General features: G+C 44.7%; 1 protein-coding gene across 1 annotated transcript in view; it reads right to left on the bottom strand.

The window, feature by feature from the left end:
* The window catches only part of LOC138473016 (disintegrin and metalloproteinase domain-containing protein 12-like), a 2,040,250-nt gene that overhangs the window by 1,194,704 nt on the left and 824,678 nt on the right, over positions 1 to 20,868 (bottom strand). Inside the window, exon 9 of the mRNA XM_069611491.1 lies at positions 236 to 384. Within this exon, the coding sequence (XP_069467592.1) occupies positions 236 to 384 (149 nt within the window). The remainder of the gene's footprint in view (positions 1 to 235; positions 385 to 20,868) is intronic.

The raw sequence follows: 20,868 nt of genomic DNA, 5'->3' as shown, positions 1-20,868 counted from the left end.
ACAAGAACTCATCATTCGCTGCACCGAAGCAAGAGTTTTGGTCATTTGCAGACCATCAACCACGTGTGGTAAAGCATTGGATTCCTAGAGCAACGAGCATCGCGAGTTTGAATATATGCTTTCTAAATGTGACCGAGGTAGGATTGGACATCATAATAAGCAAAACACGTGAATACAGCAGGCAAACAAGGCGCCAGTCCAGGATGCAGGAATACATGAAAAGATGTTAACTTACGTGGTGGAAGGGGTCATGATGCAGCCTCCCTTCCCGGCGGACGCCTTGCAGTTGCACCTCCTCTCCAGTGTGTCATGGTTCATTCCAAAGTTGTGCCCCAGCTCGTGGGCCAGGGTGACTGCTGCCCCGAGAGGGTTGTCCGAGTGGTCCTAGAAGGAAAGCAAAGCAAGGCCTTTCATTGCTCACGCGTAAAACTGCGAGAAGCGCTTTATGTTCTCCTGCCGCCGTCTGCTGATATTTTGACATGTACCACACTGAATCAACACGCAAAATGGCCTGTAGTCAGGCGCGACTCATTACGGCTCAAATGATCAAATAAAAATGCAGGGTGCCAGACATATGTCTGCGCTACTGGATGTAATGAGCTCTCTTACATGTACCGGATTCCTGTACATGCGGGAAACGTCCAATTAAATATGTGATACTGGGGAAGTACACATTGCCATGGCTGCTAAGCCCTGTTAAGCCCAGAGGATAATGCAGTGTATCCCTGTGTGCTTTAAGTCTCCAAAGGGGGTGCTTGGGCGAGCAGCACTGAAGCTGTCAGAGTGTACTTTCAATCAAGAGGAAGAGTTGATTCAATTAAAGCCCTTTAAGCATGTATTCATGTTGGCACAGCACTTCACCGCAGTGACTGCTTCAAAGCGTTAGATGATAAAGAAGGAGAGGCGGCAAATATTTAGACCTGGTGAGCCAGAGATTTCATGGGAAGGGCTAAGGCACGGTCGAGCTTGGGGGTCCGTTCTGGCTCTTAGGACCCAACATGAGCCGAGCTCGGCAAATGGCTGGGCAAAACGAGGGGGGGGGGGGGTGATGGGGTGAGCTGTGTCATGGTCAAAAAAGGGGCAATAAATGAGGTTTGGGGGTAACAAAAATAACTGGAGTGAGAAAAGGTGTGAAAGGGAGCCAGAAAAGGCAATGAACAGTACTAGGGGCAACACAATGGACTATAGGGATCTGGGGGCAACAAGGGACAAGAACAGGGCAAGAACAGGGGAATCAAAAAAGGGGTAATCGGGACGTGTGGGCAACAATTGGCTAAAGGGTTTGGGGGCTACGAAGGGGGAAGAGCAAGGGCTAAAGGGTTATGGGGAAACAAAAGAATCTGGGAAAACAAAATGGGTCTTGAGGGGGCAAGAATAGGGATTAAAAGGGACAAGAACCAAGAACAGAGGTAACAAAAGGGGCTTAATGGGACTGGGGGCCAAGAAAAGGGGCAAAACAGGCATGGGGCAGCTAAACAGTCTCTAAGGGGCACCAGAGGGTCTGGGGGCCGCTAAAGGGGTTAAGGGGCAACAAAAGAGGCTAGATGGGACTGGGGATCAAGAAAGGGGGATAAATGGGTCTGGGGCAGCTAAAGGGGATGGGGCAACAAAAGGGGATTCAGGGTACTGGGAGGAGAAACAAAGGGGATCACCTTTTTGAATTTGTCGATGCCTCACAGCACAGAACGTGTTCCAGTTGTGCCGTGGAGGCTGGGGCGGGACACAAACAAGATGTGCTCCTGGTGCGCTGGCAGCACTTACAGAAGCACGTCTGCCTGATTTCCTGTCCTGCTGCCTGACTTCCTGTCCTGCCCCAGCCAATCGATGAGAGGCTGAGGTGGAAACGGCAGTGAGGCGGCCGGGACCGGAAGACAGGCACACACACTCCTGAAGGTGCTGACAGCACATTTACAGGGGTGTGTCTTTTTTTTTTAAATCAAGGAGTGGGCATGTACCTGGTGGGGCTCATGGTCAGCCCCTTCTTTGGGCAGACACTGGTCCGAGTGGGGGGTCAGGCCAGCACACTAACTGGGGCTCAGGCTGGCCTGAGCCCCGCTGGGTTCGTCCAGCTGTAGAAGTATTGCATATGATACACGTATCCCAAGCGGCATGGAAAACAGGAGTTTTGAGAACTCTTCTGAACTTCAAGGGGTTGTGTTCGAGCCTCAGGTTCAGAGGGAATTCCACAGGCAGGAGCCTTGCAGGTGAAGAGTTCTACCTCTAAAACATGCAAACTTCGGTTTACGAGAGGCTGGGTGCCAACCTTACACACCTTGCCAGTGAATGGTAAGTGCCAAGGACGAGGTATCTCGTCCTTGGGATTACCTCCCCAGTGCGAAGGACGAGATAGCTCGTCCTTGGCACTTAAAGGGGTTAATGAAGGAGAAAATGTTAGAAGGCTTTGCATGGTGAAATACTGAAATCACCAAAAAAGGCCTTGGCACTGGGGGGGGGGGACCCATGGCAGTTAAAAGTTTGCTTTGTTGGTTCAGATGAACATATATCCTTAGGATACGTACTCATTTTGCAAGAACTGTTTTTGCAGACATCCAGTGTATAAAAGGCTGGGGAAAAGGGTCAATATTGGCCGAATCGCTAAAAACTGCAGTACTTTTGTGTTTGCGTCAATGTTAAATGCATGTAGAAAAATACACAAAAAGTCATGCAAGAACAAAAGGCACAGAGGATTAGATTTGTTTTACTTAAGTGACTTTCAGAAATGCACAGGACACTTTATTCATAAAGATGAGCTGCACCTTTCTGGTATGCAGTGTTCCAGTGCCAGACATGTGATAGCCAGCCCCCTTACATGTATGGGACCTATAAGGTGGAAAGCTAACTGCAAAGAAATGCACGCTCCTGACACGAATGCAGGACTCTAGTTCTAAAAAAACACGCATTGGCAATGCCAAAAGTTTGGAATTACTTATAGGCATGGGTAAGGCACTTGCCAGGCACAACTGTAGTGGTATTAACTACCTATTGTTGGTAGCAGGTGCAAAATGGTACGAGCACCTGGTCCTCTAATAGCAGTGCCTGGTAAAAGCTTAAAGCGTATGATATGGCATTTATAACGCGCCTATACACAAGTGTTTCAAGGCGCGACGAGGCAAGGGAGGGGGAACAGAGGGAAGACAAACAACGATCCTTCTAGGCCAAGTGTCATTCAGATCGTGCAAGTGCATGGGAAGGGGAAGGAGGAGAAGTGCGGGGGTAAGGGGGAGAGGATAGTGCAGTGCATGGGATATAAATAAATAAACAACAGTAAAGGAAGGCCAGCAGGTGGCAAGTGCAAGGGTAAAGGCAGACAACAGGTGTCAAGTGCTGGTAGTGGGACTGTAGGGATACAGAAACAGTGCCCAAGTGCGGGGGTCGCTAGGAAGGCAGTGCAGGAGTGCGACTGGCGGGGGAGGGGACCTGGGCCCGAGATCAGAGGGTGGCCAGGTAACCAGTGCAGTTTCAGTGTCAGTTCAGAGGTCAGCAAGGGAGAGAGGGAGAGAAAGCAGAAGCAAAGAGAATGGTTTTGAGGTGCTTCCGGAACTGAAGAGGATTCTCCTCAAGTTTCAGGGAGGCAGGGAGGCTGTTCCAGAGGGAGGGCCCAGCCGAGGAAAGAGATCTACCACCAACTCATTGCTTGGAGAAGCGACTGACCCTGAGAGAGTTTGAGGTAGATGAGCGAAGAGCTCGAGAAGGAAGGTATTTAGGAAGAGAGAGTTGAAGGCATTGTGGATGATGCATAGGGTTTTGAACTTAATCCTCGCAGCCACTGGGAGCCAGTGCAGAGATTTCAGTCCTGGAGAGAAACGATCCCTGGGCTTTAGGCCAAAGACAAGTCTCGCAGTCCTGTTCTGGATAAGTTGCAGAGGGCAGAGAGTAGAAGCATGCAGATTAAAAAAGAGGCTGTTGCAATAGTCCAGCCTAGAGAGAACCAGAGCTCTGGAGATAGTGAGCGTCTCGGGGAAGGAGAGGAAAGGAAGAATACATCTGAGGAGGTGCAGCTGGTATTGTGACTTCTTAGAGACATCAGAGATGTGGGGAGAGAAGGAGAGTGAAGAGTCAAAGATGACCCTGAGGTTTTTAGCTTGCAGGTGGATCCAGGTGAGAGCGCCAAGAGAGGCCGGCCAGAGAGCTACAGGAAAGGAGGGAGTGGGTGTGCTGATGAGGAGAATCTCAGTCTTACTGGCATTAAGGCAGAGGTCATTGGCGGCATACCACTGCTGGATAGCAGACAGTCAGAGATGAGGGAAGTAGAGGAGGAGGCCGAGGGTAACCTGAAGAGGAGCTGGGTGTCAACCGCATAGCACTGGAAATGGGGACAGAGAGCGGCGATGTGGTGGGCCAGGAGTGCCAGGTATTGGTTGAAAAGCCAGGGAGAGAGGATAGACACCTGGGGGACACCACAGGTAGAGAAAAAGATTTCAGAGAGGAAGGATCCAAGTTGGACTTGGGACGGTCGGTCGGAGAGGAAAGAAGTCAGCCACACCAGTGCCTGACCAGTGATACCCAAGTTATCACAGAGACGGTTTAGCCGGATGGCATGGTTGACATGCATAAGCCAATGCTTGTTTGACATGCATAAGCCAATGCTTGTTTTTAACAGGGCTTCAGTGAAAGACACGCAGAGTGCTTACAAATTGAGTGGCAGAAGGTGGGCCTGGTAAGACATGTTTATTACAACAGTCATCTTTTCACAACTCCATTTACAAACACACCTATGTGGATTTAACTCTGTGCAGATGGGGCAATCTATAAATAATCATTAGGACACATCTGTACAACATTTAACGCATAAGGCGGTCTGCATAATGTACACAAATATATGTTTGCATTTTATGTGGAAGTTAGATCAGAAGAACGCTATGTACTAGCTCCTTGCACCCCAGTGGTAGCCCCTGTTAACAGGTTAATGCTGGATACCCAGGAGCTGCTTTAGGATCCTCCTTATCGAATCTTAATGTCAATCCCTGCTGCTACATCTGAATTTAGGACGCAGGAGAGGGTCATTTGGATTTTCATTTTTTCAAAACCACCCCTACATACAGATGCCACCACATTCTGGAGGGTAGGAAGACTGCAAGGACAGCAACGATAAAATGGAACGGGCAACATGATATCCCTTTCCACCCTTAATTAAAATGGAGGCAGCTTTCAAATGTAGCAATTGTTTTGGCGCCTAATAAAGTAATATCCCTTTTCAGGAAACAATGAACATAATAAGTTCAAATCCAAGGCAATAAACAAGGACAGAGATGAAGTCTTGAGCAAACATCTAAGACAGTATACGACATGATCAAAGGAAGACTGGTGGAGTTAATTCCTACATGGCAAAAACACAAGACTAACTAGTGCAGGAATAAACCTGCTAGAAAAAATAATGAACATGCAAAGCTTAGAACAGTAAATAAGCTCGGAATAGAGTGTGGATCTAAAAACCTGAACAGTGATGAATACAAAATTGCGGATGAACAAATGGAAATGTGTAAAAAGTTTTATTGAATTAAACTATATCACAATAAAAATAAAAAAAGTGTGATGTAATGAGCAAGGAGAGAATGGCGATTTGAAATGAACCTATTTGTTTAGGGTGATCAGCGTTTAACGTGTTTCTGCCAAGGCAGTTAAACAAGTAGACAATGGTTTATGATCAAATAATTCATTAGGACCATGCGTTTCTTCGACATTCACCAAAGCAAACAAAGACACGTCAAGTTCCCCATGTTAAAGCAAAACATATCACCCATTGTAACATTTGGGAAGAACATTTTCTAGCCTATTGAAAAAGAGTCCTATACAGATACGATGGAATCTAGCAAAAGCGGCCGACAGAAGCAAGTCACGGTCTCTCCACTTTGTACAGCCGGCAGATCGACATGTTCCGGAGGACCCTGGTCCCAAAATCCGTGTGCGCATCAGACTAGATCCGGCCAGTTCCCAAACTGAGGCTCCGGGACAAAGTGCAACTAGACAACCCTGTACGCAAGGCCTGAGCAATACGCAAAATACCGCCATAAACAACCAGCACGGGCTCCAGAAAAGTTTTGAAACAGTAATTGAGCCTATGTAGAGTCAGACACGCATTGTACACTTTTCTCTTGGAAGAAGGACAAACAAACGTACTTAAGAGAACATTGGAAGAGGTCGGGGATTGCTCCCTATGGAGGAAAGGAAATAAGAAGAGGATCACAAAGGAATGAGCAAAAAAATTGGACCCGGGGTCAGGGAAGAAAGAATCCCCAGAAGGAAAGGTGATGCCAAACTGAGGAAGAAAGAAGATGCTATGTCCCCAACCCCTATCAAACCAAGTGAAGTTATTGTCACGGAACATGCAGCCTAACGAAAAAACACAAAGCTTCTTCAGTTATTCAACTTAAGCACACGCCCAATTACTTGAACAAGACACTTTGCAATCTGAGGTGTCAAGCCGTTTCATTTTCTGGCGCCAGTGGCTCGCGCAAGCCTGATATTTTCATTCGCATTCCAGTACTTTCAGTTTTGCTTTTCCATTTGTAAAAGCCAGCATTACAAATAAAGAATTAAACTCTCCTCTTATGTCATTCTTGTATGTCCCGCGTCACATGCCCTTCCTCCCAATGTGTACTTGAATCTGGATTTGAATGCAATGGTTTGGGCTTTGTAGGTGTGGCAAGTGACACTTATTAGGCCAAACTAAAACGTGGAGGTACCCTGAAGTATGCAGTGGGAGGTGACGTCACAGGCAGTGACCGTAAAGTGAAATCATTTTGCATATTTCATTTAAGGTTGTCTTTCCCAACTCAAGCAAGCGCATAGGACAAATACGCATTTGCCAAGATAAGATGTTTTCTTAAAACATTGCTTTTTAAATAGAAAAGGATGGCCCCGTTTGCCTTAAAGTGTGCAAGAAAATGTATCCTGTACAGCAAAGAGTCAATAGAAGTGTTATACTTCCCTTTGCTCAGAGATTCCTGTGGCCTCACGGTAAAGTTTCTTGTCTCTGAACCATGCAACCACAGCACGGCTCTCTTTATCAAGTAGCAGGAAAGCATTTAAAACATTGTTTTAATTAATTGAAAACACGCAGGGAGGACGGGGTTCACCCACTGAAAAAAGTGGGCGTACGGCGTCCACCCTCGTGTTCCAGCGACTTGAGCCCTGCACTAATGTATGATAGGCTTACAGCACCCCAGGGAGACTATTTCAGAGTGATGAAACAAAAAAAAAAGAGTTTCGATAGCCTGGTTTCAGGGGACAGAAATGCAAGTCTGACAGCAGCAGGCAATACCAATGCCGTCCTACTTTCTAAAAAAAACGTATGAAACGGTTCGAAATTACCCAGTCATGCATTGCACATCACCCTGCTACTGTCCAAAGAGGCCCAGGGGAACGCTCCTGTTTTCTGCCCATTTTAAAATGCATTCCTTTTATGAATTTTGGGCACATTTTAAAATGCCCCGAAACAGCTCCTTATTTGTCCACTTGCACAAAGGGGTGAAACAGGGCATCTGATAGGGACCATTCAAATGCCTTCTCTGAATAGAGCCCCCATTTCGTAGGCGCCAGTGAAGGAGATGTGCAAGTACATCTCATGCCTTGGGCCAAAATAAGATTTAGGACTCGAGCATGTGGTCTAAGAAGGATTATTTTTCTGCACAGCACCTTGATAAAAGCACAAAAGATCTGAACTTACAGTGAATGCTGGCGCTCGCCTTCAGAAGAGCACACGCCCTATTGCGCTTCATCACTGAAGCTGTTTTTTAGCAGTAAACCCCCATGTTATTACATAAAAAAGCTTGCTTCGCGCACTAAGGAAAACGCATCAACAATACAGCATACACGTGGGCTCTGCTGTTTACTGCCAAGACACAGATCCGTTTTTTTACAGGGAAGAGTTGGAATGCATTCATCAGCCATCACTTTAGCCTTCAGACACTCTTTGACAGTGCTGTAAGGCTGAAGAAAGACATCACTGCACATTACCCCGTCAACGTCGTTCTGACTTTGACAAAGCCAATGTGGAGCATGCTGCATGCAGACATCGAGTTACCCTGCTTATTTCAGGTTCAGTGATCCAACCGAAGCAGCGCACTACTTATGCGAGGTTCAGGGGAAAGGTACAGCAACTGCAAAGAGGAGGATCGGGAAAACAAGCACTGCCAAAGCTTTCCGGCCTGGCTTTCTTTCCAGTGTATGCACACGTAAACACACAACACACATGCAGGCACCTATAGGCAAACATAACACATATTTATTTTATTTATTTATTTAAATTTTTGTACCGCACACACATGCCCGTATGCCTCAGGGTGCACACATAACAAAACGAGACGAAACAAACAAGCAGAGCATAGAGTCGTAAAACTCAGCCAGAATTAAAATTGAAAAGATGGGTTTTAATGGCCTTCTAGAAGGAAGCATGGTTGTCAATAAGGCGTGTGAGAGCAGGAAGAGAGTTCCAAAGAAGAGGAGCTTGCACCTCGAAGGTTGTGCCGCCAAAACGACTCAATTTGAATCTTGGCTGGATCATTGTGGGTGAAAGTGATGAACCAAGATTTCTGGTGGCCGTCTTGCTCTTAGTACGATCTGATAGATGGACTGGACATGAGAAGGATAGGCATTTATGAGCTAGGGTGAGAAATTCTTTACCTGACTGGGAGCCAATGTAGGGTTCTCCTGAACGTGGAAGTATGGGTTCGATAGGTAAGTTCAAAGATGGTACGTACAGCGTTATTTTGTGTGACCTGAAAGACTTTGATGTTCAAAGTAGTAGTGCTGGCCAGGAAACTATTATAATAGTCTAACCTTGAGTTTATGAGCGCTGTAGACAACCAGGAGCAGTTTTCAGCAGTAATGAAAGGTCGAATGTATTGTATGGGCTTGTTGATGAAGCTGCAAGCTGACCGAACTTAAGAGACATGAGGCTTCATGGAAAATTTGTTATCTAGAATTGTTCCCAAGGTTTTCACCTTTCTCAGGACTGGCATATTGTGATCTGCAATCAAGAAGTCAGAATAATCAGAAGTGAGCTTACTCTGTATGTTCTTCGTAGCAACGATCATAAGTTCAGTTTTGGAATTATTAAGGGCTATGGAATTGTGGGCCATTCAGTTCTGTATGGCATCATATATGGTGTTAAGGGAAGTAAGGACCTGCTTGTAGTGTCCACTGAGCTGAAGAACAACCTATATAATCATATAATCAAAGACTACACCAACACACCCAGAGGTACTCCTGCTGCACACAGTCAAAACACACATAAAGGCACTCCTGCACACAGACACTACACATGCAGTCAGCCATGTAGAACTCTAGTCTGGCAGTATGTGTATGTCTTGTATAGGCAGTGTAGGCAGCACCATACACAAACATGCATTGTTTGTGTGATCCCATAAGGCAAGGCAGGTAATAGTGTTGCCATAAGTATGGTTTAAGAAATAAGAACCCCATATGTCATTATAATTGAGACCAAGTTAAGCAGTATGCTAGGGTATGTCACGATTTATTAGGCAGTCACTCTCAACTCATTGAGTTCCTTTCCCCCCCCGCAAGCAAGGTGGCGTGCACCCAGAGCACTTATACAGATTCAACTTTAGGGAGACCTCCAACCTGTCTTGCACCTCCCAACATACTAATACCCTCTTTATCACCAACGAGCTACGAACCAGGCCAGTGTATAGTAAGAATATATATTTATTTAAGGTTTGACAAAGAATAATAAAACAAGCAAAACATCAGCCACCAACGCTGTGGCACAACACAATATCACAATTTAAAATGACTTGCACCAATTGACTGACTTGCATTTCTACTGAACTTAAAAATGCTGCAAATCACAGGTTAAAGACTTTAGATCAAAACACCGAGAGGATTTCTTGCACATTGAGAATTATGAAATTTGAAACAACTCCCAGTGATTGCTTGGGTTATCACAATGCCCTTCTCTCCCAGAAACCCCCACTCCCAGGTACAGGGAGTAGGAATACAGTAGCAACATCGTTTTGGCTTCTTATTAAGAAGGCAGGGTTTGAAAATAGACACAAAAAAAATCATTTTAAATGTTTTTATTAGAAAGGCAAAGTTTAGGAAAGGAACTCAATAGGAAAATCATTTTGGGCTTTTTATTTGCATAAAATGCATGGCCTTAGTGAAATCGTTTTGGGATGCAAGTAAATAAATGGGAAATGTTGTTTTCCACACTCTACATTCACTTGAATGGCAGTGTTTTAGGGTTACTTATTTTGGGATTAGGACACCCCCCTTCTGTATAGAAGACAGGGGTATCAGAAAGGTAGTCACCCAAGTACTTTATTGTCTATACCGGCTCTAACACACTGGGCATGAACGTTGTTAGTTTCGAACTCTTGCAACAATCATCCCTTGATTTTCTATATGGGAATTTATTGATTTAACTTCAGTTCAATGCACTAAGGATCTACACAGCTCTCCCCGTCCCCACAATTTAATGTAAAGGATTAAGGCAGGCAGTCCCCAGCACAATTCAATTTAAATGAATAGGGTGATTTTCTATAGTGGAATTAATTTGAGTTGGCTTTAATAAAATATTCCAAGGGTCTTCCCAGTTCCACCCCCTACCCACTATGCGAGATGGAGATTAAGGCTGGCAGATTCCCCCCTCCCACACTTTTGGTGGCATTTGGATGAATCTACTTACATGGAGGCATTGGTTATGGGGCATCCAGGTAAACAACAGGACTCCTCTGAGGACAGCACAGATCTGCTCAAAGGCTTCGGTCAAGGGTAGTCCCCAGCACCCAGACTTCCTCTGGCTCCTCAAATGGCAGGCTCAGCTGGCTTCTAGTCCATGTCTCCGTCTCCCATGCAATGTTTAAGGCCCCGGTAGCTCCCTGTCTCTCTGCTAGCCATTCCTTGCACAGTCCAGAAGTGGACTACCTCCAGCAATAGAGTGGGAAAGTCAAGGGAAATATCAAAAGTCTAAAGTAATTTCCCAAGAGTCAAAAAGTCAAAGAAAGATCCCTCTCAGAATGAAAACTGATCTCTTATAGGGCTGGTGACACTCCATTATTATCATAATTCCCATGCTATGGATTGGCTGGCTGTCTCCCTGAGGTGTGGATGATGGAGGCTGAGGGAGGAGAAAGATTCATCATCCCAAAAGGACTTTTAGTGTTCTTAAAAATCAATGGCAGCTACCCTACGTTTTCAGATAACTGCAGGCACATACACATATATTTGAGTGCTATATATTATGGTGAGTTGGAAAATACTAATCATATCTCGGCACACCCTTCCTGGGAGGAGCTACCATTTGTATTGATTTACTCCTGAGAGGAAATAGTCACCACTTTGACCTTTCATGATTCAAACCTTACTTCCATGACCTATCATCACAGCAACTTTCCATTCCCTCAGAATTATGACAAAGCCAGAATCATAATTGTCTTTATAACTCAACTTGTATACATCAAACAGGCTTCATATTTACATGATACCGACTGGCTTCTTGTCCCCTTTCATATGAGTCCGGGATGAGCACACTGCCACACACAATTCTCTTTTATTGAAAGAAAAAGGAGTCCAATGTTAATCAAAGGCAGTGCTTCACATATGCCCATCAGTTTCACATAGCCCCAACCTATTCCTAAGTTTCATTCCTCCATCATCACCTGATACAAACATCTGCTTATCAGCAAAGTCTGTTTCATACACAATTTTGATCATCCATTAGTGGCTCTGAAGCCATTTCTTGAGGTTGGGTCAGTCCTGAAAAGGCCATTTCTGTTGGCCACTAATGCATGGTTATTGGAGAGACCTGGCCTTGAAGGTAATTTCTGCTTGCTGTTTTATCTACAACTCCCACAATCTGGATCTAATTCTCTGTTATTGCTTTTTATTTTTATCTGAAGCAGGCCTGCTTTTCCTTGGGGGCCCAGTCCAGGTCTTGAGTTTAAATTTTCAAAGGCACAGATGTTCAGTTAAGTGGGGAAAACACCAGCTGCATCCATACTTCTGAGAATACAGCTTTAAATTGATAAGATGTGCTTACATGTAATATTCAACAATATATCTGGGCATGTTTATCATACAATCTTTCTTTACATACGGTTTGGACAGATACAAGTTCACTTTAGGCATTATTCAGAAATAGGCCACAGTTACATAGAAAATCCAACAAGTGGGCCTTTCCATTTGAATGTTGGTTTATTTTTGAAAAGTAAGTGTCCTTTGTCACTTGGCTTCACTTTTTAAATGTTAGGCACAATTCCATCTTGGAATTTTTCACATGCCTATATTTCAATGTATATTTTCTCATTTGTACTGCTGCAGTTTTGAATCTGTCAAAAAGGTGCCTTTTCCCAGTTTACATGAAGTCAGCATCTGCAGCACCCTTGTAAATTCTTATTCATTGGGCATAGCCATCAGATTTAAGCTGTCAGGTAGTTTCCCCTTTACTTACGCACCTGTCCATTTTAGTTGAGTTGACTAGGTCTATTTCTTTCCATTTCATTAGGCCTTATGTCAGAAATCACTGTTTTGTACTGGCTTTTATATTTCAATGGAACTCCACATTAGCCAGCCTCACTCTCACAATAGGTGCCTAGCATGGCTTCTCCATCTCTGTTACTCTGGAGCTGTCTTTTCACCCCACGGGTATTAGAAAACACAAAAGGGAGGATTATCTTGTCCCGTTCATAAAAGATGAGCGATGTTCTTCTTTATTGTGATTCGGACAGACTCAATGTTTGCAGGTACCGTCAAGCTATGTTGTTGAAGGCTTTTGATCAAAGGGTGAGCCTTTCTCCTTAGTTATTTATTTAATTATTTATTTTTACATTTGTCAAGCACCCAAGCCCATGGGCATCAGGACGCTGTTGAAACCGTTAACACAGAGAAGTTATGTGATTAGAGTTCACGGTTGGTCAGCGGAGGTCCTGTTTAGGAAAATAGCCAGGTTTTAAGGGCCTTTTGGAAAGGCCAGTAGGAAGTCTCTGCCCTCAGCCTAGGTGGTAGGGAGTTCCAATGTTTAGCTGCAACCGACAGGAAGCTGGAGTTTAGAAATCATTGTGTCTAGGCTCCTTTCTAACAGACCCTCTAACTCTCAGGGTGACACTATTTCAGTCTAGGTTCATATGCTCTTTTTTCCATCCATTATCTATATCATCAATGCCTCTTTTGGACAAAATCATTTTGCCTAGTACCTGAAACATGCTTTCATTTGTCAATGTATTAATAACCTCATTTGGACCCAGCTAGCCTGGCCAATTACTGGTCTATAATGTATTCTTCCTCTTCTGGCTAATCATTTGGAATCCTAAAAAATCCTGCTATTTTCAATTACAGCTTCTGAAGCAAATTCCAATGTTTCTTCCTAATGAAGACCACACTGCAGTACTAGAGGCTGTGATTAACTCTTGCCTTGACTACTGAAACTCCCATCTTGCCGGTCTGCCAGTGTTTTTTTAAATCAGTCACCCACTGCTCAAAATGCAGCTCACTAGATAGTGGTGGGGTTGAGGAAGCACAATCATTTTTGTGAGGATGTTAAATCCCTTGTCTGGCTTGACTTAAAAATGTGTGTCTTATTAAAAGTAATTTGTCTGGTTAAAAAACATCTCCAAGGATATGCACAGCATCCCTCGTGGCTTATATCCATCTGTGCAGCCCCACTAGTTCTTTCAGATCAGTCAACAAGGATTAGGGCCCTTTTTAAAAGACAACTATTTCTTACATTGTTTTTTGACACCTAACTATTTTGGCTTTTTAGCCCTCACTGTGCAGTCATGAAAAGCGCTAAGAGGCAATTAAGTTTCTTAGTGTGCACTATGTGAACTATCCCTTACTCTCCCAGTTCAGAATGGCTCTAAGGATGGTTGTGCCATTCTGGAAGTGATCCATTTTATTTTTACTTTGTCATAACATAATTTACTTAAAGGTTTTGCCAGATGGCCTTTCTTCTCAGCAACTGCCTCTTTGTGATGTGATGAAGTGTGCATCAAATGTCTCTTTGTTGTGTGATGGCGTCCCCTGCTTGGCTGTGGGGAAAAAAATGGTGGTGACTCCAGGGGCCGGGTACCACCTATAGCCAGTGGATATTGGGCCCAGTGAGGTATGTGGTGGTACCCTGGTTATCCTGCCTTTGTATCCATAATGTGATGTAGGACAATCACAGTGCTGCACCTGAGGCCAGTATTGGGACCCTGGACCTACCCCATCCCAATGACCCAGTAGGGAAGCCCAATCCTGACAGCTCTGCCCCTGCCCAAATCTCTTTGGAAACTCTGGAGGATTTGCCTCGTTCCCAACAGAGAGCTTCAAGCTCTACTTGAGCAGACTCAAACTTATGACGGCGAAAAAAGAAGCTTTGCCTATAAGACAGAGAGGTTGTCTGTAACTGTTGACATTAGCACGTGTTTACATACTAGTATAATGTTATTTAGTTGATCAAAAACTCTTCTGTGGGAGTTTGCATAACCTATGGTGATTGCCATGGAACCGCAGATAGAATGCTGTGAGTTTGTGACTTCTAGATGCCGAGGGAGCAGTGTGGGAAGAAACGTTTCAGCAGCATTTCTCCACGGGAAGACACTCTATTGCCTGGGGCTCAATGCTACTCAATCCCCATACTCCCAGTGGAACAAAAGGCTCCAAACGCTTATCCAGTGTGTTTGAAGCCCTAATATTACATGCTGGAAACACTAAAGAGAATAGCACAGCACATGAAGTAACTAGGAGGGCCACTTAAAATCCAAGATGGTAGACAGGCCAATTACAGCCTTGGCCCTGCCCTTTGCACCCCAAACAGCCTCAGGTGTACACATGAGGACAGCTAATCACAGCCCTCATACAATTACTAAACACAGTAACAGACCCTCATCAGAAGACCCACTCAGAGGGTGGAGGGAACACACTATAAAAGCAACATGCCCCAGTCAGGCAGTTTGACTCTTTGGAGAAGGTTGTGGCGAACAATGAGATGGAATTGGAGTGCGATAGTAGGAGTGATTATGAGTTGCTGAAGGCAAGAGGGGGAGTAGAACGAGAATGAGGAAGTGGCAGTAACATCAGAGGAGGAGGTGATATCAGAGGAGGAGAAGGTAGAAATAACACCAAAGGAGGAGATGAACACAAGAGAAGATGAAGTGGAGAGAGTGGAGGTAACGACAGTTGAGAGAAAGAAGGACACCAATCCATTATCTAACAAGAGCAAGAAGGTAGGAGGAGGCAGGGCTTGCACAATGCAGATTAAGGAAGCAGGACAAGGATAAAAACCCTGGCAGGGAGGACAAAGGAAAAGTAGTCAGGGCAGGCATGGGGAGGGAACTTTGAGACTAGAAAAGGAAGGGAAACAAGAGCTGTGAAATGATGAAGTGTCCACAGAGGAGGTGATGTTCCCTGGACCACACTCGCCCAAATAGAATATTGAGGCTATACCAATAGGTGTTTCAAGAGAATGTGCAACTGATGTAGAGACTGTACATCCTTGAGAAGAACATCAGAAGAAAGGGTTCAGGAACCAAAGGAAACCTGCAATACCACCGGGGGAGTTGAGAGTCTATCACAGCCAGTGTGCTAATTGATTTTCATACGGTTTTGTTAACACATTTACATCAAGGAAGGCCTGTGAGCAATTCCTCTTAAATTCAGTCATATTTACATCCTGTGGGGCCCTTCTCATAGCGATTCGCTGACAAATTGACTTGACTACATTTCACAAAATGCAAGGCTAAGGCTTTCTTTTTCTCGCAATGTCTTTTGAAAGTGTTGTGACTTTCACTATAGTCCCCAGTATGCAGCATCCACCCTCACTCCGTTTCACAATGCCTTTCTATAATCTTACTAAATGTCCCAGAATGCCCCCTTCATCTCACAAGGAGCCTCGTTACAAATTTGGCAGCATTTCAATGATAGATCCAACAAAATACCACCAAACAGAATTACTGTTACGGCAACTTGGTCCCGTGGAGTTATCACAGGATTACACGTGGCAGTGATTGCCCATTTTTGGAGTCCATATACTCCACAGGGAATTTTGTTGGAAATACTGCCAGCAGAATTACTGCATGGTAGATCTGATTTTTTTAGGTAAAGTGGAGGATTTACCCCCAGCAACAAGCTGGAGGTAAATCTACCACTTTTCCTCGAAATTGGTGGATGTACTACACAGTAATTCTGTCAGCTGTAAATCCAACATCAAATTATAATCTGGCAGTGTGGGAAAAGTGGCAGTAACGGAATTACCACAACTCTTTTCCTGCATGGCCAAACTTGTAATGAGGCCCGTTCTGTACTGTTATTACGTTGCACGTGGGTGCAGTGTCAGCATCCACACTCGAACCTTTACCTCCAGGCCATTTCCTCCTCTTTGCCCAGTGTTTCTAGTTCCATTTGTGGCCCTCCTGTGCCACAAAGGGCCCGAGTGCAGATACCTATTCAGAATTAAGATGCCATCCCACTGGAATGAACACTGCTGTGAGGTTCTCATGAAGCAGGCAACAGCAGTAGCCATTCAATGCTGCAGTTCCAATTGACGAAGCATAAAGTCACCAATCAAGTCACAAATATGGCTGTGCTGTCTCTATTCAAATTGAAAGACGCCAGATCTGCAACCCCTTCAGTGCCAGGCTATTATGCAAGTCTATGCAAAAAGGACGAGCATACTCGTCCTTGACACTTATAACCCAGACACATGAGTCTGCCAAAAATGAGGAAAGCAATGCAGTCTACCGTCTACTGTTAGTGTCTGTTGAGGACCTATTTGGACTTGGCCGTGCAATTAAAGATGATCACAGAAGGATTTTGCAGGAAATCAAACAAGAAATACACTCAACATAAACAGCAATTTACAATGCCAAAACGGACCTTAATATCATCATGTTCACAGTGGAGAAAAGACTAGCAGACCTCAAGGACAGCCACTTTGAACTGGCCCGCAATAAAACTGACCTGGAAGAAATGCTGCTCCAGCCAAAATTGCCCTCCAGAACTGTTCTGTTAAAAGTGGGGGACACAAAGGTCTTAACGCTGAAACACAATCTGCACACCTGGAATTCCTGTGAACATTGTCTAGGAAGAGCTACAGGTGAACATGCAGGGTATTTTCAAAGAGGTCTTATGCCTCACAGAGGATTCTGGATTGGTTCTGGACTGCACTCACCCTGTCCATGCTAGATACCAACCTTCTTCATCCCGGATGTTCAAATCCATGTTAACCTTTAGGGTATTAAAGAATTCTCCCAAATCACAGAGAGGTCCCATTTAGCAGAACAAAGATGAAGGCTTCATTACGAGTTTGGCAGTAAATCCTCAGTAAGCACGCTAATTTACTGTCAAGCTCATTTACCGTTACAGCCACTTGGTCCTGTGGCATTACCACAGAATTACGAGTGGTGGTAGGGCACTATAAACCCCATTTTGGAGTCCATAGGTTTCCATGGGGATTTATGTCACAAGTGGTAGTACGGCACAGTAAATCTGCTGATTTTCTGGTGGTAAAGTGGAAGAGTCACCTCCACCCTTTTTCCTGGAGGTGACTCCGCGACTTCACAGCCAAACTCAATATTCAGTGCTTTGGTAAATGTGTCATTCATTTGTTACTGTGAACAAACTCATGAGGCCCATAATGTATTTTTATGCAGCACTAGCAAAACAGTGCAGTGTTTACATATTCATCTCATGGCTCAAGCAAAATGGAATCACTTAGTATTGGAGATTCCAATATAAGATCATGTTTTCACATGAGGGAAGACCAAGAGTCATCATGACGAAGGAGGCGGCAGTCAACCTCATTGACTCATAAAGCAAACCTGACTCTCCATCATAGACTCAGAATAAGAACACTCAACTGTTGCAAAGGAAACTCACTTAAACATTACTCAAAAGATCTTGAGAAAAGGAAGATTCCAAGTTTGAAAATGAGGAGGCCCCAGCAGCCCCCAAACAAAGACAATATTGCTGGCGGCAGTTTGATATCATGTATGATTAGGGATGGGTGGCCCCTTTCTAGGTATTGAATGGCATCAAATGGAGCAAGTGATCTTTACATGGAGACCAGGTGTAAGCCACGACTGAGAATTAGATATGGAAAGACCAGCTCATTATCGCAAACATGAGTGGTAAGCATAACGCGACCGGAGTACTACTCCAGCCTAACCAGGAAAACCACAAGCCCAGGACCAATAAGGGCTCGATACAATCCTTGCCGTCACCTAACCAGGCTAACTCACCAACAACTGACCTATACAGGGCCTCATGCAACAATCATAATAGCCTTGAGAATGACCCTAGACGTCGAAACACGTGTCGGCTGACTCGCTAAGAATACATGCCTTCTGGTCAATAATAAAACCACATTGGGCTTTAAATCAAATCACTTAGTTGGTATCTATCTGGGGACATCATTTAGGGGTTGCCAGGGGTCACGTCTGCGAGCCCTGAGGTCTCCTTGCTACCTCTGTGGTCTCCCTTGCGTCCCCTTAATTTAAGATCCTCGATTGTGGCCAGCAACATGTGGCTCTTTGCTTCTTGAGCGGTTGGCTTTCTTGTTCAGGCCTCATAAAAATAAAAATAAAATAAAAAAACAGGGGTTCCACAAGTCTAACACTTTCAGCACTGACCCTAAATAAGAAAGAATGGGAATACCAAATATGTGTCTTTCTAGAATTCTATACAATAATTGCTAGACACATTAAAGGTTTATTTCCGGCACACTTCGGGGGGTGAGTCACTGATTTAGTCTGTTTTTAAGCACCTCAACTTAGTCTTTCATCCTTCTGAGTTCGATAAGTGAGTATCAACACAGGTTGGGTGATATTGTATGTATATTTGTTCTGTATTAAGCGCTTAAGCGCGAGTGCTTTATAATAGCACATCATTATCATTTGGCCATGGACGTCTGCTTGCATTCACAGTAATTTGGTAATGTGGGCCTATACACACTGATCTTAACGATACATATGGCGATCCATTCTTGTATGAAATGTATATCACATTATAGTGATATTGTAACTATATTTTTATAGTGTGCTTAGCAACAATGTTATGTGATGCCACTTCCTGTTTTGTCAAGGGGTGAAAGATTGTGTTCCATTGCTTCCCGTGATATCACTTCTGGGTGGTCAAATGACATCACTTCCTCTGATGTTATCAGTGGTCAAGGGTCGTGTTATGTCACTTCCGCTACCCCAGGAATTTTGGTGAAATGACATCCCTGTATCTATCCTTTACAAAGTATAAGCGCAAGGTACCTGGGATCATGCTACTCTCATTATATGTTGGAACCCAGGCTACAGCATTGCCTGCACAGGGAATGAGGGAAGTAAACATGTCAAAAAGGAATGACACTTTGGTCGGGTTCAAGAAAAGGGGCTCTAATCAACAAAGCATTCACTTAGAAAATTATGTTTAAAACACATATTTGTATTGATCTACAGGAAGGGGTTGGGATAAACACTGACAGGGACAAAGCGTCTGTATTCAACCAAATAGGGGTTCCCTCCTTGGGAGTGCTCTATTCAAACAGTGACGGGGGGAATACAATATTAAAGTATCCAGGGTCTGTTAATCTTGGGATACTGGTTTCATAAGGCTCTTTAGTATATAACAGTCTCATGGACATGGTACCAAGTCGCTTCTCTGCACAAAAAGGAAGGGGCTTGGTCTAAATAAACATGCTTGTTCATTTCCAGTACCACTTCCCATCAGCAACCAATACCTCACCTTGCACGCTGCCTGAATAATACTCCTCCACTCTCCTCTGCAACACCCTTCCTCAGCCTGGTGTCTTTGTTCACCTCTGCTTCCTTTGATCTCACCCAAACAGCACACAACTTCCTGTCTCTCTGGTCTCCCAGCCTTTTCCTGGTCTCCCCACCCAGAAGATAAAACAGACAACACAGTATCCAAATGTTGGTCTATGCCTTGCCCCTTTCTCATGGGGGCGGGCACGCTGCTTTTCAGTGATGGCAACCCACAGTGGTGAGTTACAACGTTCCAGTCGCAGCTCGTGTGAGGGCCTTGTTCGCCTGTGAGACAGCTAGCTAGAATGGGTATTTGTTCCGCAGTAAGTGCAACGTTCCGCTGGCACTCTATGCACGTGCTGTCGTCTGCCAATTCTGGTTCACGCCACAGCTCATCTTCACTGCGCCGTTCAGTGTAGTTCCCAATGTTGGGAAGCAGTGACTCTTCTGGGCATTGCAGGTTTTACAGGGTCCCAGTCACTGGAGATGGCTTCTGGCTCTTTTCCTAATGAGGAAATGCTGGAGCTGCAGTTTTTTCTGAACATGAGAGAAAGGTATTGTGTAACTGTCAGTGGCATGTTATGCAAAACAACTGGCTCTACAAAAACGGAGAAGGATTGGGGCCCTGCCACCTTCTCCTTCTGGGGTAGGGCTGTTTCTGTTCTCCACACTCGTAGGCTTTCCACTCCAGGCTGAGATGGTCCGCCAATCCCTCTGGACAAGGCAAAGAGGAGTGTGAGAACCCTTGGTGAATGAGAAGGGCAGCCTAACCCTCATAGTACAGGAATCAGTATGCCTATCCTTCTGGGAATGAGTGAGGAGGATGCGTGCCAACGAAGCGGCTGGACAATCTAACGCCATTGGCTCCATTGCATGAGGGACCTATCATATCTAATGAGTCAATACCAGGCCTAAAATGTGCATACTAAAGCATGTCCCTTCTGCACGCTATATCAAACAGCCCTCGATATGTTTCTCCTTGTGGTCCTTTGCAAGGAATTAATGTGTTCCAGAACATGTACCATTAAGCACATTTCTCTATTGACTGCAAATAGCTTAGGGTTGTTCCTAAGAGCCAATGGGGTGCCCCCTGGCGTCCATAGCAGCAAGCTCAATGGGGGCGGTGTGCTTAGAATTGGCAGCATCCGGACTGGGCTCTGACATTTATGAAACGAGT

Source organism: Ambystoma mexicanum, chromosome 8 (genome assembly GCF_040938575.1).
Source record: "Ambystoma mexicanum isolate Mex_15411 chromosome 8, UKY_AmexF1_1, whole genome shotgun sequence".
Taxonomy (NCBI): Eukaryota; Metazoa; Chordata; class Amphibia; order Caudata; family Ambystomatidae; genus Ambystoma; species Ambystoma mexicanum.
This window is presented reverse-complemented; position numbering and strand designations above follow the sequence as displayed.